Below are 18,165 nucleotides of genomic sequence, written 5' to 3'. Positions count from 1 at the left end.
CCCCTGAAGTTGATTTGAGACTAATGAAAAAGAGGCAAAAAAACAAGAGGATGGGGGAGAGATTAGAGGAAGCGCTGGGAGCGACAGCAGACAAACATGTCAGACTTAGAAATCCACAGACAGGAGAGATAAATAGATAAAACTCAGAACCGGGAGGTTAAAGTCATAAAAACAAAGAAAAGAAATCTGACATATTTAAAAGGTAATGGTAATGTTAGAATTGTAAAACGTTAAGTCGGGTGGGCACAAAAAACTGAGACTTTATCTTTGTGAGGCAGGAAACAAGTGCCACAACCTGAATGAGGAATACTGGGGTTTCCAAAATGACTTGCCCAATAAAAATGAGTGAAAAATCCTTAAAGCTTTTCCTATCAGACAGACTAGAAGACCCCAAGACTCCACTCTCTAGTGTGTGTCAAAATCTATGGTCTTCATCTGATATTTTTCATCAGTTTTTATTGTTTGAAACTTTTCAGTACAGTGGACTATCGATATGGACAGGTTTATTGTAGCCATTTACTGACTCATGAAGATCAACACACATACGTCTTACTTGAAAGATAAATTTTCTTGTCTTATGGTTAAGGAAAATGGATTTCTGTGTTACATCATATTTTGTATCCCAGGGAAACAGGAAATCATATAAAATCATACAATGAATTCTTGTCAAGGCAAGACATCTAATGAGAGTAAAACTTCACACATGCAAATATGATTAATCTTCATTTTAAGCAAGTCCCACTGAAGCTACAGCTGTTCAGTCTTTAAATCCCAGATATGATGAAGAACCAAAAATCTGATTTCTTTACATGAATCCAAAACTGATTATTTTCTTTTAAGCTGGAACAAACATAAAACTGAATTCATCCTCAACAAATAATATATTAGGGATGTTAATCAGACTGAACTGCACAACCACTTGAGATCCCTGAGATCACAACACCCAGCTGCTCAAAGCAAAAATCCAACACTAGTTTTTCTCCAAGATTTTACATATATTCAACTCAAAACACAATATAATGTGCAATACCACGAGATTGATTATTTTTACATTATTTTAAGAAAGTTTAGAATATCAGTTGCTGATATCCACAAGAATCCTCGTATCCCTTTTCGTCTTTGCCACATCAGTGTCTTAATTCATCCATATGTCTCTTCACTGAATAAAGCAGTTGTGTTGCCCATGGCAACAACTCTGTGACATTATGAGTGCTGCTATTTGATTCATTCAACATCATTAGTGGCTGCAGGGCGAGCATTCATCCCACAAAGCTAAAAGGATGTTGTGAATCCGAAGTTATTTCTCCAGCTGCTTTTATAGTCTGTGAACATCAAAAACGAGATACCGTCTTCCATTTAAGAAGGGCTATTTGTTGTTTGACAGCAGCTTTCTTCAGATTTTCAAGCAAAGCAAGATATGTAAGTGAAGAGAAAACCTCCAAAGTAAGGCCACTCTGAAGGCTTCCTGATTGAATGTCTGAACTACCTAGTTTTGAACAGAGCCAGAATGCAGGGATGACAGCGCTCCTCACCTGTCCAGGATCTTGTTCTTTCAGTCATGACGCAGAATAACATACAGTAAATTCAGAGATTTCCTTTTTGGCGGAGCTCCTTATTCACCACAATAAACCAGAGAAACTCCTAGATTACTGTAGACGAGGCCCTGAGTCATCTATTCGTCCCTTCTCCATCCTACCATCACTCAGATAATTGAATCCTTCTGGATAATCCAAATGCACTTAAAACCTCAGTCTTCAATGCCCCTAAACTTTAGCTGAGAAAGTAATAAGGCATTTAATTACAAAACAAACAATTAAAAGTGCCAAAACTGGTCCCAGTTAAGTAAATGGAAAACATCCATGGTCAAAAACATTCAAACACACTTACTTGGCAGCCTCTTCTCTCAATCTCGTTGATGCACTTGTATATGATGAGTGGCACCATCAGCCCGGTGCTCTCCCTCTCCACTACCCGCCACGCCTCCACTCCAAACACCTGCGGCTCTCTGTCTCCGTCTGGCCCGCCGTCCAGCGAGTTCTGCCACTGTTCCATGAGGTTCAACTTGACGTAGATCAGCCCCCGCGGCTCCAGCTTCACCGCCAGCTGGTGGGTGCGTGTCACTCTGAAGAGTGCGGGCAGCACCACCGTTCCGTGGCAGCAGACACGGTTCCGTTTTGGCGTGGGTTCCCAACTGAACACCACCAGCTTGAGGTGCTGGGCGTTCTCCAGCTCAATGTTGAAGGTGTGATCCATATCCAAGAACGATGTTCGACAGGTAAGAAGTGCGGTTCGTGCTTTGTTAACAGAGTCAACCTGGATTGCACAGTAAACATCTCGTGAGTCGATGCGTGGAGGTTTGAGGTCCTCAGCACCATAAAAATGGAGGCTCATCAGTCCAGAGATGTACTGGCTGCACTTGGGCTGATCTGTGAAGCTGTAATGGCGAAAAGCATCAATGTCCAGCTCGGTGCCATTGAGTCTAGAACTTCCTCCCTCAGCATCCTTGCCTTTTCCACTCTTCCCCTCGGCAGATCCATGTTTGCCAGATTTGGCAACCAGCTCCGGTGAGTCACCATCACTGAGGTAGCCGCCTTTGCTGGCCGACTTTGAGCTGCCATTATTCTTCTTCTTGTTGAAGCTGTGTTGTGTTGAAACGCTGCTGTCCAGGTGGTAGCGGGAGATCACGTTGCGGCTCGCCGGCCCACCTCCGGATGGGGCTAACCGAGGCGGACCGGAACTCTGGGTGACGGTTTCGGACCCACTGCCGGTGGCCCGGAGAGAATGGGCCCTTGGCTCTAGCTGACTGTTTCCATTGCTACTTGTGTTGCTATTTTGGGTCCCTTTGACGCTGAGCTTTCGGCTGAGTTCGGGAAGCTTCTTCATCTTCATGGAAATCTTCCTGACTGTTCGTGGGGACTTGATCTTGTCTGGGAAGGACCAGTTGATGGAGCTGCTCTTCTTGGTTGGGTTTGGGCTCGAAGGAGGTGAGAAGCTAACGACGTTGGGCAGGTCAAGTCCATCTGAAATGGAAACAACAGAAGAAAAGAAATCCAAATTAATTGTAATTCTTATAAAATATCTATAAGAAAATCAACAAATGGACACCCATCTCATACAAGCTTCCCAAATCACTATGGCTAGTGCTTTCTGTATGTAAGTTTAACCTGTTATCACAAGTAATTACACACTGTCTCAAGAAGACAGAAAGGGGAAAAGGATGTAATACCAAAGGAAAGGTATGCAGGAGCCATAAATTACAGTCTACGCTACACCGTTATGGCATATCATCATATGATTAGGTGTACATGCAGCCCAGTAATCCAGTGGTAAACACAATCCTTGTGCAACTCTTTATATAAACATTCAACGCAGTATAGTACTGTTAAAGTCTCCATATGCAAAGCTAGACAGTCAACTTCAAAGAAAATGTGTAGAAACTTCTATTGCTTACAAAACTAGAAACGCCCCTAAAATATTAGCTGGAGTTTATTGACCAAAACAGACCCCGATCAGTAGGTTGTAAGCAATTTTCTTTAAATTAGTGTACCCACCGTAAACAAGAGCTGACAGGCTGCACTCAAAATAACACATTGGTAAATTAAGTTTGAAAATGACCATAACTAACACAGTCCAAGGTTAAAGATTGTCCAAAATAAAATTATTGGGATTTTTCTGATGTTTTTGTTCTTCTCAGTCATTAATTTCTTCAGCTAACAACAGAAGTCTAATGCAAGCACAGTCACAGGAGAAGACAACAAAAACTGGTGTAGTTCTAAATCAGAAAATTCTCGTGGGCATGCGCAAAGTGGGCATATAAAAATTTGTTTTAATTATCTGCAGGCTATCCAAATCCACCATATTGGAATTCAGTCTTAAAATGTATGTTTTTCTCATCATACCTCAGTTCATTTGTGGACAAGACGTCCAACCTGAGCAGAAATGTTTTATTTTACAAAATATCCTGCTTAGTTATTGTGGACTGAAAGTAGGAATACATTTCTGATTATTCCTAGTTTGTTCAGATTTTCTGAGAGGGCGAAAGAACACAGAGAGATATAAAGTAGAAAGCGAGCCAGGCCCTGCCACCTTCACCAGCTCTAGTTTCAGAGGAGACCTGCTGTGCTATTCTAGGGTGCAGGCATGGAGAGTGAAAAGACTGAGGTGCAGCAGGATGTGGAGAGGGTAAGATGGGGAGCACTAGTGGGTCAGGGTGTAGCCCTGCAGATCAGGGACAAAGGCGCCCCTTGTCCAGGCACTCAGAGGTCTGGAGGGTCGACTGCAAGGCTGGCAAGCTGGCTGGTAAACGTACAAACACGGCTTTTCTCTCAGATTCCTCATCAAGCTCCCTTTTAGATGGGTGGAGTGGTGTCTGCCTGTCACAGCGCCCTGCCAGTAATCCAGACAGAGGGGCTCTGAAAATGGAGTATATGGGCGGAGGACCCTGGAGGAGCAAATTTACCTAACATCTGGGGAGGGGTGCAGTACACAAAGAACTACAGTCAAGGCTAAAACAAGGAGAGAGAGTACTAAAATCAGACAAAGCTCACTCACAAATTTCAAGTATTTTAAAGTGACCAGCCAAAGATCTCAAGAAACATAATTTGCACAAAAGCAGCTATTTTAGGTACTTTCTACAAAAATAATTTTAGGAAACTGCAGAGAATTATTACAGTAGCTCACAAAATAGCAAGGACTGTCCTAATCTTATTGCAAAAATACTAAATTAGTATTAAAAGATTCTACAATTTACTGACTTGTGGGGAAAGAGTACACACTTTAGATATAGTAAACACTAAAATAAACCTTTTACAAATTGTAGGCTATGTGCTGTTGATAATTGTAAATTATTAACAATAAAAATGTTTTGAGGAGTAAACCACAGAAATTCACTGTTAACCAGAATCACCTGGTTTTCAGCTTGTTTGACTTGGATGTGTGACTGGTGAGTCAAACATTAAACACACTGGACATGAGAATTACCAGGTTGACAAGAACACTCCACACAAGTTGTAATTCGCCTAAGCAAATATTTTTAGTATTGTGATGCTAGTTTAAAGCATTGCCAACGGTAGCAACCAGAGGAACTCCCAGAAAGAAGTTACTTTATCATCACAGCTCATTCTCACGCCCTCTGTCCTCTTGGATTTACTGATTTAAGGTGAGTCTAATGACGACTGCATTGTTAATAGTTTTGACTCTACACACACGCACACGCGCGCACACCCCCACAGGCTGGGTGCTTTGTAGCCTTTGGACTTGTGGCAGCAGCCAGCAGAGTAATGTGACACCTACAAGCTGAGGTTCAGGGGCGATGGTTTGACACTCAACCCTCCAGGGCCATGTTCCGAGGTCAAAAGGTCAAAAGGTCCACATTCCGCTGGGTGTCACCTAAGCCGTGTAACTGTGCCCACCCCCAACATTTACTATGCACTCCAGTCCCTACATTACTGTAACACAAAGAGAGAACGCATTTATAAAAAAAGAGCACACACACGGCCCCTTGACCCCGCTGCCCCCTCAGGCACCCGGCATCTGACAGCCTTTAACAAAGGCCAGGAATTTATGACCCTGATTTTTCACCGCACTAGCATTAAACAGGTGCAGAGTGAAGGCGTGCACCAAAGTTACAAACTAATCATTTGTTTTTGTGTTATTCCATCACAAAACAAATTGCTGCTGCAGCCCACGCCAAGACGGTCATATAATCTCAGCTGTCATTTGATTAAGCATGTGTGTGAGAAAGAAAAAATGAGCAAAATGAGCCTGAGCAAACTTTGATAAGCCTTGAGGGGAGACAACAATCTGCTGCTCCTGACTGCCCACCTGTATCCACTTGCATGTCTGTTTTTGTACAAGCTTGTCAGCCAAAAGTGTGCGAAACGTAAAAACAAAATAGGCCAGGGTGTGTGCTGACAAACATGGCAAGTGTAAATAAAAGTGTGAATGACATGCTGGCGCTGTAGTCGGTGACTGGGACACCACCGTGAGCTGAGCTGCCTCCTCTTCACTCAGCTCTGGATATTTTGGTTCTGGATGGTTTTTTATTGGCTGCAGAAGTCTGGATGTCGAACTCCAGCAGTTATCAAAAGCCCTGCCTAAATAACCAAGCATGCATTGCGGCTTGTTAGAACCCTGCCAAAGTGATACTTGCAGTATATGACTCAACTTTTTTATACTACTGCGCCAATTTCGCCCCTGCTGTAAATCAACAAAGTGAGTGGGTGCTAATTCTGGTCAGGAATGTGAGAAAACTTACAAGGTTATAAACATTTGCAATATAATGACAAACTGAAGACAAGCCCACATTTAACTGCTTCCTCACTACATTAAATGAAAATTCCTTGAACATCTCCTCTTGGGAAAGAAACAACAACGATAAGGGAACAATAAATCCATATCCACTTTATACACCACTTTAAGTGAATCATATCCTGAAGAGATTAGCATTTTAGTGTCATAGTCACTCTGAGAGGCTCAGTAAGTGATTACAGCTGCATGCAAAGATTTTTACAAGACACTTTAGAAAAGGACAAAAATGAAGAACTCAATACTGGTGTGAAAAGATAAGCTCTGTTTATCAGAAATTTTCCAGTAATATTTAATTAAATATTTAAAATATCAATAGCACTGTTGCCTTGCAGCAAGAAGGTCCAGGGTTTGATTCCCGGCCCAGGTTCTGTCTGCATGGAGTTTGCATGTTCTCCCTGTGCATGCGTGGGTTCTTTCCGGGTACTCCGGCTTCCTCCCACAGTCCAAAAACATGACTGTTAGATTAACTGGTCAGTATAGATTCTCCTTAGATGTGAGTGTGTGCATGCATGGTTGTTTGTCCTGTCTGTCTCTGTGTTGCCCTTCAATGGACTGGTGACCTGTCCAGGGTGAACCCACCTCTCGCCCGTTGACAGCTGGAGATAGGCACCAGCACCCCTCCGGACCCCAATGAGATACGGGTGTAAGAAAATGGATGGAAAATATCAATTTAAAGGTAAGTTTGGAGTCTTTGTCACTCAATAACAGTTTTTACATCAAATTGTGTTTTTGATTTTTTCCTCAGTGCTACCAGGCAGTGCTAACACATGGTGTATGCACTGATTGGAAAAATATGGTGTTTTTCAGATTGTGACTGGACAGTCAGAAGTCAGGGCCAATCACCTGGTTCCGGACAAAATCTTTCTCTATTTTTGAAAGCATTCTGACAATAAAGTGGCATCAGTTAATAACACTTTGTTAAATAGAATACCTCTAAATAATTAGTCTTATGTAGAAATGTTACATTTATTGAATGTGATAGAGCAATGAAGCAACTTTATCTAATTTTTAGGATTTGGATGTGTTGTTGTTTTTTTTTTTTTTGATTAATTGGGCAAAGAATGTCATTGGAACTCTTTATTTGGAGAGAATATGCCTCGTTTAGCCCTGATGATTATTTTTACCTATCAAAAGAGAAATCAAAAATCTTCTAGAGAAAACTATGTGACCTGAACTTCACTTCTGCTGTGCGTTGAGGAATCTGCTCTGGTTTTCAAGGGCTGTTCACACAATGTTGCTGCTAAAGGCTGCTGACTTCCTCCAGACCCAAAGGTTGCAACCATCAGACAGCTTCAGGGATTGAACTGTGAGGTTTGTACTCTCTGTCTATAACGCTATCAACCAAGGCCAAGTATGGAACTCTGCAGCCAATGAGACCAAAACAAGTCCAGAAATAGCTCTGATCCAGTTTTGAGTGCTGGCCAAGTCAGATTCCCTTAAACAGGCTCCAAAGAGAACAACAGATTGGAAACACACCAGTGAGTTCACCACCCCCAAAGTCCATCAATCATTATCGTCCATACAAATAAAGCATTCAGCTAAACAAAAAGTCACTCAGTAGGCAGCACACAAGGAGTCTGTAGTGTATCCGGCGAGGGAAAAGGAAGCAGCCAACCGGACAGAGTCATTTACATTTATACTACTTCATTAATTCAGCAGACATTGCTATTCATGCACAATAAGTAAGAGGCCTGTCAATTTTCTGGTCTGCCAGATGAAAGTGGATCCTTCATGAGCTCATTTTCATGTTAAACAAGAAACAGGAAGTTCAAAAGATGGGTTAGAATCACAGGAATTCAATTGGTTTTGCAAACATCAAAAGTCTTGATTCCTATATGTCGGTACGGATAGAAATTGTGATGGGCAAACATTTAACATTAATGAGCGACTGGTCTGCACAGAGGGAAACATTTCCTACAATATCACATTATGAAAGCTTTAAGACATTGCAGCAATAGCTGACCATGTTTAATCAAAAGGCTCATCTGCCAAACCATGCCTATGTATCCGCAGATGTTAGTAAGAAACTAAAGACTTATAGGGTAAGTTAGTTTAAATAAGTATGGTGGAGCCAAATGATGTGTCTGCTGTCTCCAAGCAAGCATATTCTGTCTGTGGGGGGCTTGTTGTTTGATGTTTTATTTCCCTAAGAGCAGCAGCTGCTGTGTATTCAGAGGGAGGTGAACAGAGAGGACACTGGTCACTCGTTTGCTAGACAACCAGCTCTCTTCTGCCAGGACTGGAGAACAAACTGGGACTCTGTCTGAAGTTTGGTCAAAGTGGCCTCATTTGAAAAGACAGGAAAAGGAACAAGACTGACGGGTAAAACTGGAGCTAAAAAATAAATCCCAGCGGACTGAAACTGACACAATCCATAACGCTTCGACACCTCTGACTGTTGAGGAGGAGAAACATGTTTTGGCAGACTTAATTAACCAAACCTCTCTTGGAACTTAGAATATTTAGAAGACCTCAGGATGAAATAAACTGCTCAACCCCTAAAAACCCGGCTATTTAAGGTACTATTAAAAGTAATCAGCAACCATACACTTAAAAGTTTAATTTCTTGAAGAAAGTGCTATCGTATTAAATGCTGTGGGTGTAAATGAATGACAAGCAGTTAAAAACGGTTTTTCATCTGAAAATATTATACCTATTTGCATGAAGTCTAAGGTGCAATGATTCTCTTTCTTTAAGAAATTAGAACCTTTTTAGTATTAAATAGCCACATAACAACTCTTGCTTGCTAAAAGCAGTTCAAATTATTATTATTATTATTATTATTATTATTATTATTATTATTATTATTATTATATTTTCCTGATTTCCAGCTCCTGATTCTTTGATCAACAGATGAGAGGCTGACAGCTCATTGCAGGCTGCTGCCCTGAAACCACAACCACCCCAAAACCCCCACCAGTTTAAAGAGGAGGAGTGTCCCTCTGCAGTCAATACAAACTCTGTTAACAGCAACCACAATGCCCACAGTAAACTCTGAAGGTCGAGGCCGTTTATAACTGGAGACGAAGGCACACAGCAAGGCAAAGCGAACCCGCTGTATCCACACCACACTAACAAGCCTCCATGATGGTTGATGACACAAAGCAGGGGACGCAGCTCCGTTTCTGTTGCAATAAACTGAGGGATGGCGTCACCAAACCCGCTGGAATCGACTGCAAAATCAACATGCAGCAGGCAGTTCCGGAGCAGGAGGGAAAACGGGGGGGAAAAAAGAAAACAACTACGCGCTGTTCTCATTTTCACAGCAACAAGTAAAACCACACAATCACAGACCTGGCTGCAGGAAAACACAAATGTTTACTAGAGGCATAAACTTAGCACAGGTTTCCGAATGGTAGCAAAGTAAAAGACTTATATATAACTCATGTCCGTGCTATTCGTCCAGAGCGTTTCTCATTTCAAACCTACAGAGATATTTACAAAAAAAGTAATGATCAGAGGAGCAATAAATCTGGAGAAGATGCACAGCTCAGGCTCAAGGAAAGATTCAGAAGCTTTCCTTCTGAATATGTCAGAAGGAAATTTATAACAAGAAAAATTGACAAGAAAAAAGTTATTTGTTGAAAGAAAGCCGTAAGGAAGAGAGTAAACACAAGTGGGAAGAAACTTTGATCAGATTAACCTAAAATTGATCATTTGGTCCACTATACATCACCTCAAACACACTATTCCTGTGGAGAAACAAGGTGGAGGCTGCATCATGCTGAGGGGATGCTTTTCTTCGGATGGAACAGGGGCATTCTCAAACTTAGATGGAATTAAATACAAGCTGTTCAGAGATAAAACTTTTTAGAAGTCCCAGACGACTTGAGACTGGGACTGGGCTGTACCTTCTAGCCACCAAAAACTTTAATTATACAGCCAGAGCTACAAAAAATGGTTTACATCAAAGAATGTCCATGTGTTAGTTTAACTAAGTCCAGTCCTAAATATAACTGGCAACATGTGGCAAACCTTGGGCATTTTTAACAGAAAATAAATGGAGGTAAAATTGTTAATTCTGTCTGTGCAAAGCTGGTAAAAAACATTTCCCTAATAACCTGCAACTGTAGTTGATGTAGAAACTGTTCTACAAGGGGATGAATACAAGTACACTTACTTTTCACTTAACTTCACTTACTTTGTAAAACATTTAGAAAATTCTGAAAACAACTACTACTTTATGTTGGTTTATATCACATAAGATCAGAATAAAAACTTTCTGGCTGAATTTTTAATTAGACCACAAAAAGAAACACAGTTCTATAAAAGATGTGCTAAGGTATAGCTTTTATTTAGCTCTGTGCTGAATGATTAGTGTGGCAGACTGTGCAGTATGATTAGAGCCGTTCCTGGACCGGTACACCGAGTCTCATTTGGGACTGGATTAATTCTAATCCCGCAAGGAAAGTCTCGCAGGACAGACAGTCTTTTTTTTTTAACCATGCATGTTATATGAGTGCCAGGAGTTAGCTGGATGCTACACAATCAGGATAAAGGAGTTTATCAGCTGCTAATTATTGCTGCTGCTAAAGCTAGTTGGCGCAAAACTCTCATAACACAGAAGAATACAGAAAATATATAGTTTCAATATATATTTTAAAATATATATTCAAAATATATATTCTGTCGGGTCTTGGTTACTGTGGTTTTGGTTCTTTGTGGAGGAAAGCTGTCAGTGTGTTCATTTCAAGCCTTCAAACTGTCGCTGGGAGAAACAAGAGCCCAAGAATGAGCCAGACTATTCACACTGCTTTTGTGTTCGTACAACTGTAATGGCTGTTGCGTGCCACAGAGAAGCGTTATAATTAAAGGCTCAGATGAAGATGTGCCAAATAGTTCAAACTACCATGTTGCCACATCACAGAGAACAAAAAGTCGGAAGTCAGGAAGAAAAAAAAAGAAAGAAAAGGACACTAGGAGATGGGAAGCCGTGTGCTGGTTGTCATCATCCTGTCGTCGCTAACGGATGGGCGAGTAAAGAGGAGGGAAAGAAAGTGAAGGAGAAGTGCAATGATTCATGTCTGGGGTGATTCAGAAACTCTTGGGGTCAAGAATCTGTCCCTGCTTATGAACAAAAAAACTCCAAAGATCACAGATCATTGTGTGGACTCGGTCTTAAGTAAGAGGATATCATTCGTCTGAGGAATGTCAATGTTGAATTCCTTCTGTCTAATGTCTGTCTGAGCTGAACTAATGAGGGACACTGATATGGGAGGATATGATTAAACGGGGCTTGACTCCTGTCTGCTCTGATAAAAAAGAACATAAGAATAAAACAGTTTGTCTCTTTATGTAAAATCCGATGAGCTTTACATTTTAAGCAAAAACAATGAAAAGGCTGTCTTAACTTAAAGATTTAAACTTACATGAAAGTTGTCTTTAAATTTACAGTTAAACATTAAATATTTTAGATTTTTAGCTCTTATTTTGTAGAGCGAAAAAAAAAATCCTTGATTAGGATCCTTGTCAGCGTTGGCTATAATTAGTGCAAACCGCAAGAATCTGCTGAATGATTGATGGAGACAAAAAGTAATTGGCCCCAAGCACCATCTCAATAAAATAAATGAAAAAGCATGAATGACTAAGTCTGCACAAAGAAAGAAGCAATAAAGAGTTTTTTTTGTGGGGGAGGGGGTTTACCTGTTGGTCTGCTGGAGGAGGGCCCCCCCTCCTCTGGAGGTTTGCACGCGAGCATCTGTCTGTGCAGATGTAGCGCCTCCGTGGAATGTGCAGCATTCCCCGAACTCAAATCTCCAGAACCGCTACCGGGACCTTCCATGACCGCCTCAGACCCGCTGGAACCCTCCACGGTCCAGCTGCCCTGAGCCACGTCTGCTCCCCTGCCAGGTCGCCTCTGCGCTTCGCCCTGCGGTGGGACGACCAGCCGAATGCAGGGCCGACGGGACGTCACTGGTTCATCGTCCTCTGGGATTGGGTTGTACCAAATCTCCCCCTCATCATCTGCGTCGTTCTCTTCCGATGGGTCCACGCTCCGAGGATGAGGAGACATCTTACACTGACCAACAACCACCTGAAAACAAAGACAAATAGATAGAGTTTCAAACTATTGTTTTAAAGTCTCACCTTGAATTACACTTAACTTTAACGCTGACTTGTCTGCTGTGTTCCTTAATCTTTGTGATTCTGCTTTTCTTTCTAATTCGGTGTGAATGGGGCTAAATTTACTCTAAATGCAACCCACACTTTTCTTTTTATCATTACTATTTGTAAAAAATGTCTTGGCAACCATGTATCATTTTCCTTCCACTTCACATTTGCATTTCATATCTATCATATAAAATCATGATAAAAGTAGAGGTGTTCCAATCGGATACTAATATCGGAAATCGATCCGATATCAGCCAATAGATGAGCATCAGATTTTATCAGCCTGCATCTAAAATTGTTGGATATTAGCATGTTCTCATGCCTGTTGTTGCTGACTGCTGCTCTCTGTCTGAGTATTGCATTGCCTTTCTAACATTCCACACCACAAAATATGTAATAAAAGAATGAATGATGCATACTGACATGGTATTAGGTCAATATCGGTATCGTGTCAGAAGTGGAAAAAATAGCATAAGGACACCCCTAGTTGTAACATGGTAAAAAGACCCACCCTGTCACAGCTGTTTCTGCTTTTTCACCACAGTCATCTTAATCTCATACATCTGTGGAGGATCTAACCTGAGGGATCTGTGGGCGTACTGGCCGTGGCGGCGCTCCACCTGTGGATCTCACAAATTCTGGCGAGGGGCTGGGAGCAGGAGGAAGCTGACTGCCCTCCTCAGCTCCCAGCATGCCTTGCAGCTCATCCTTGGTGCAGTGACTCTTTGGCTGGGAGCTCTGCTGCAGCCAGTTGCGCTTTTTGGACACTGTAATGGTGGTGGTGAGCTGCGGGCTCCATGATGAAGGCTCGTTGGTCAGTCTGCTGGCCTCTCTGCCATTAGCACATGGAGTTTGGAAATTCTCAATGAAAGCTGAGAAAGTGGAGGACACAAAGGCAGACCGTGAGAGTTACTGCAGCAGGTCAGAAATTAAAATTAAAAAGTTATTTCCTGGACTAAAAGAAGGAACTAATCATCTTCTTGATTAGTATAATTTCAGTAATTACAGATGTGAACTGAATTAGAGAAGTCGATGTTTCATCTCAAACTATTCATGTCACAACAGGCTGAAGAAAACATTTACATCAACAAACCACAAGTGTGGAAATATTTAGTAATGCCAGGTGGTTTAAATATTTCTTTGCTAAATTTTTTTCTCTCTTCTTTCAGGGATTTAAAGATAGATGGACTATCACAATCTCCCTCAATGTCCTCCAGCATTATTTCCAGAAACTACCCTATTCAGGGTTAACTTTGGGAATCTGTGAACTCACACTTCCAAGAGGAAATTGAGGGATTTTGCACGCATACCTTCTGTTGTAGCAGATCCAAAAAAAGTATGCAAGAAACAGCCAACGTTTCAGAAAGAAGTAGGAGGAAGAGACTGGTAAAAAGTGAATACAGCAGAAACATGTTAAAAAAGTAAACAAACAAAAACACATTCCGGTAATACGGATGTGACCTGCATTAGCACTTAATGTTTCGAGGGACTGTTTTCTCCAGTCCCTCGTAGGAGATTTCCAATCAGACACTAAGAAGATGCAAGAATTTATCACAGATGCAAGGATAGAAAAAAAAACACACAACTATGCACAAGAGTGTGACAAGTACAGCACAGTGCAGAAGGAGGCCAGCGTCCTGCTCTAACTTGTAGAGCAGGCTCATATAAAATACTGTTTTGATCCCCTCCAGCTCTCCTCCAAGCCCCTCCAACATGCTCTAATGCCAACTTCTCCAGAAAATTCTTTTTTCACACATGCCTGAGTAGCCGAGCAAATTACCTGGGTATATTTTTACTTTCTTTTAGAAAATTTGACATTCTATACAGAAGATCTAGCATAAAATATAGTTGTAATAGTGCCAAAGAAGAGTGAGAAAGAGTAAGTTCTCAGGTATGTCAGAAGTGAGCTTGTGGATAGATAGTAGGATGTCTAAAGAGTAAAAAAGAAAAAAGAAGATGAACTGTAAAAAACATCTGTATTTATGTGAGTGGGTGTCTGTGTTGAATTTAACACAGCTGATCATAACATGTTGATCAATACATTGGAAAAGTTGGTTAAAATGTATTTGGCAGGTCAGATAACTGTTATTTGGCAGTTATAAGTCCAAACAAACAATAACTGTGTGTGGGAGTTCCTCCAGGCTCTATACTCGGGCAAGCAGAATTCAATATCTACATATTTAGTCTAGCTCCAATTATGGAGTTTTACATTTCCTACAATTGGTAAGCCAACAAGGCACCTTTATGTTTCTGTGTGATCACAAAACCACAGTTTGTTACAGTCACCAAGTCCTTGTGTCCATAATACCAATGAGTTGTTAGTCCTACGTGTGATTAAAGACCTAAATTGTAGCATCACCTGTGCCTGAGCTATTTATTTGTTTTCAATGCATTTCTTTCTTTTATATTCAAATTTTACTATTATTCTCGTACTATATTTAATGTGTGTAATGGGATTTTTTCTTTATTTCCTTGTAAAACACTTTGCCTTCTTTCTGAATGCCGCAGCACAAAAAAACTTGCCATGCCTCACCTAGAGTCTACAGGCCTGTCCCAGCAGTATTCCAGAAATCTACAGCTTTATAAAGTAACTATTGTCCCATAAACATACACACTGAAATTTATTACACCGCAACAAAAGAAGGGGTTAATCTTTCCTGAGCTACAGCTAGAACATTATGTGGGAATGGACTAATCTAAGTTGGGGATTAAACTCTCTTGCGCTCCACCTTGTAAACATTCCAGTTAATTTGATTTCTGAATCAGCTTTGTTTGCACAGTAAAATCCTAATCTTGAACGAGTAACAACAACATTTCTTGTTTTTCATTTGATGTCAGACACAAGCAGAACCTTCTTTTTGCTTCATTTACAGAGGACTTGCATTCAGAATCACATTTGTATTGTGTGTTCGCAAAGTCTCGATTGGAGATTTTGAGGACCTGCAGTTGAGTAATATTAAAGTTTTTGTAAAAGGAGAAGCCAGGATTTTATTTCTGCTGGTTCGCTGAGTTCCATGCGTGACTGTGTGGGCTTGAACTGCCAGGCTGCACTCATCTGTGATGCTATGATTTTATCTGCTCCAGTCTGGCTGCGTTTCAGGTAGCCTTTCAATTTTTACTGAAAACTCATAAGGTTAGAACGTACTGTAGCAGAAAACGGGGGATTGTACTACGGTGCACCATTAACTTTGTTTTGTAAGGAAAAATACACTAAAAACTTTAATCTTTTTACCTAAAATGGATCATTTGCAACAATAAACTCAATTTCTTACCAGAAAAACCACAATTTCAAGACGTTTTGGTTTTAGGATGGACAAAGACCCATAAACAACAAACAAAGCTAAAGAGCAACATTAAATATAGAAATCAAGTCACTTTTAATTTATTTCTACAAAACAAAATATTTTTATTTGAAAAAAAGGACCAATTAGAACCAAAACCTCCCCGAAACTACTGACCCTGATGCCGAGACTACACACGGCACTTTTGTCGACAAGCTGTCTTCTTCAAGGGGTCTTTCATAACTAGAAAAGGAAGCATGTTCCGACACGAACGGCATTCCAGACCACGGCTGGAGATTTAAATCTTTGCTGCCGTCTCCTTTCACCATCACACTCCTTTACAGCAGCAACAGCAGCTTCCAAAACAAACAACAAGCCGGACAAGTTGGACCCAATTTGTAAAATTTTGGCCTCTTTTTAGCTGCTGTCAAATGTTAGACAATGTATAGGCCTCATTCACCGCTCAGTCTATTATTTAGCCTGATAAAAACTGACAAAGGATTGCTAAGAATTTAGGGATTTTATCCTAAGAAACATCAAGGTATACTGTGGTTATATGATTGAAGAGTTTATAAGAACCCTGAAATAAACTAAGATATTCTAAGAGGCAATATAAGAACAAAATTAAATAATAAAAAAAGAATAACTATGATTAGCAAAGATGAGAGGAAAGCTAATTTTATTAGTTGGTTAATAAGTTTTCAAGGAAAATATTGTAAATGTAAAATTTCATCCTCCAAGTTAAGGCAGGAAACAGGTTTAATGCCCTCATAAGGCATGTAATTATTTAAAAATAAAACATCTAAGAAGATTCATGAAGCACAAATAAAATACATAAATTCTCTATCTAGAAGATGGAGGACAGTTTTAGGACAAGGAAGAAAAGATCACCTTATGACAAACTGTCAAAAAAATTAATGACCTGCAGCCACAAAACCAATCCAACAAAAATACTTATGGAAAATGTAGTATTAAAACTGTCATATACATTGAAAACTGTCAAGGTCCCTGTCAGCTTCTTTGTAGCCTAAATTCTCTTGTGATCACTGCAAAGAGAACTGACGGACCCCTGACCTGAAGGTACCAGATGGCCAAAGCCAATAATACTGGACTGTGTCTTTGTGACAAGACTAAAAGAAAGAGAGAAAGAAAGAAAGAGGTAGTGCACAGATGGGGAGGAGTGTTATGGTTTGCAAAGTTACCAAGGAAAAATCTGCAAGTGCCCAAGCAGATCTGTGCCGTGTGAGCCACAGAGTAAACCCACTTACATTCATCTCTAAACCTTATGAGTGGCTGGATCTTTTACTCCACAAAGACAAAGCACTTGATCCACTTTCCCATAGGCTTTTAATTTCTTTCCTGATTTTCCTTTTCGTCATAGAGGCTTCTCTTTTATAGGAGCAAACACGCAGCAGCTCATTTTCTACTCCCTACAGACACAACTTTGTTGTGTATACGGGGTTTGTGAGCTCCCTTTAGAGCGAATCTTTTTGCTGGGTGCCATGCATTCCTGTTGACACTCATTCATATGCTAATGAGGATTGTCAGTGTAGATTTTTCTTTTTACACAAGGACAGAGCTAAGATCGCTCAGGGTTACATCACATGTCAACACTTGCATCCCACTGACACGTACTGCCAGTGCTGTCCTCAATATGTTGGCTGAAGAGCCAATTTTTTCCCTCTGTGTTGCAGTTCTCTCATTGTTTCTTTGTTGGGGTTTTATTGTGCTGGTTAAAATTTAAGTTTGAGGACACAGAAATGACTTAATTAGAACAAAAACTGAAATAAGAATAACAGCCCTTTTAAAAGAAGCTCTGAAGTCCCTTAAAGGCTAATAAAAACTAGTGCTCTCCCCACTCCTTGCAGCAGACACCATTATGACTCAAACATCTTGTAAAACCATCCAAGTATGATCCCTGATGCCTCACGTTTCTCCCAGCTCAAATCTGCAACATCAATAAATCTGTCAAGGCTTATGCATACTATAAGACAAGACAATCTTTGTACCGCCACCCATGTGTTTCTGAAAACACTTTCTCAAAACACAACACATTTATATAAGGGCATGTGTGTATAATATACCCAAATACAGTACGTAACTGTACAATGTTGATTAACATGGTCAGCAACAACACTCAAGAAGCCTCACCATTTCATTATCACCAGCCTGTACCCAATAAACAGAATAATCACTGTTTGTAACACCTACACACAGAGCCCAAGTCTAAATCTCCAGAACCAGCAAATAATGATGGATTTAGGAAGATAAGCAATGCCTTAGACAATTAAGCAAAAACATATTAAATGCCTTGTTTTCAAAAGATTTGGTAAAAGGTTTGGAAATATTTGGTTTTGCTTGATAGAATTTATTGTTTTTAACTTTAATCTTATGCCTTTGTAATAAATTTAAAGAATCACAAGTTAAGCTAGCTTAGCGCAACTTCTATAAATTTGTTATAAAA

At 40.5% G+C, this 18,165-nt stretch overlaps 1 protein-coding gene across 2 annotated transcripts in view; it reads right to left on the bottom strand.

The window, feature by feature from the left end:
• The window catches only part of syde2 (synapse defective 1, Rho GTPase, homolog 2 (C. elegans)), a 46,166-nt gene that overhangs the window by 23,775 nt on the left and 4,226 nt on the right, over positions 1-18,165 (bottom strand). For both annotated transcript variants that reach the window (XM_028028163.1, XM_028028164.1), the window contains exons 2-4: positions 13,000-13,292; positions 11,953-12,343; positions 1,888-3,020 (exon numbers count right to left, since the gene is read on the bottom strand). In XM_028028163.1, the coding sequence (XP_027883964.1) occupies positions 1,888-3,020; positions 11,953-12,343; positions 13,000-13,292 (1,817 nt within the window). The remainder of the gene's footprint in view (positions 1-1,887; positions 3,021-11,952; positions 12,344-12,999; positions 13,293-18,165) is intronic.

Source organism: Xiphophorus couchianus, chromosome 9 (assembly GCF_001444195.1).
Source record: "Xiphophorus couchianus chromosome 9, X_couchianus-1.0, whole genome shotgun sequence".
Classification (NCBI taxonomy): Eukaryota; Metazoa; Chordata; class Actinopteri; order Cyprinodontiformes; family Poeciliidae; genus Xiphophorus; species Xiphophorus couchianus.
Note: the sequence above shows the minus strand (reverse complement) of the source record. Positions and strands in the feature narration are given on the sequence as shown.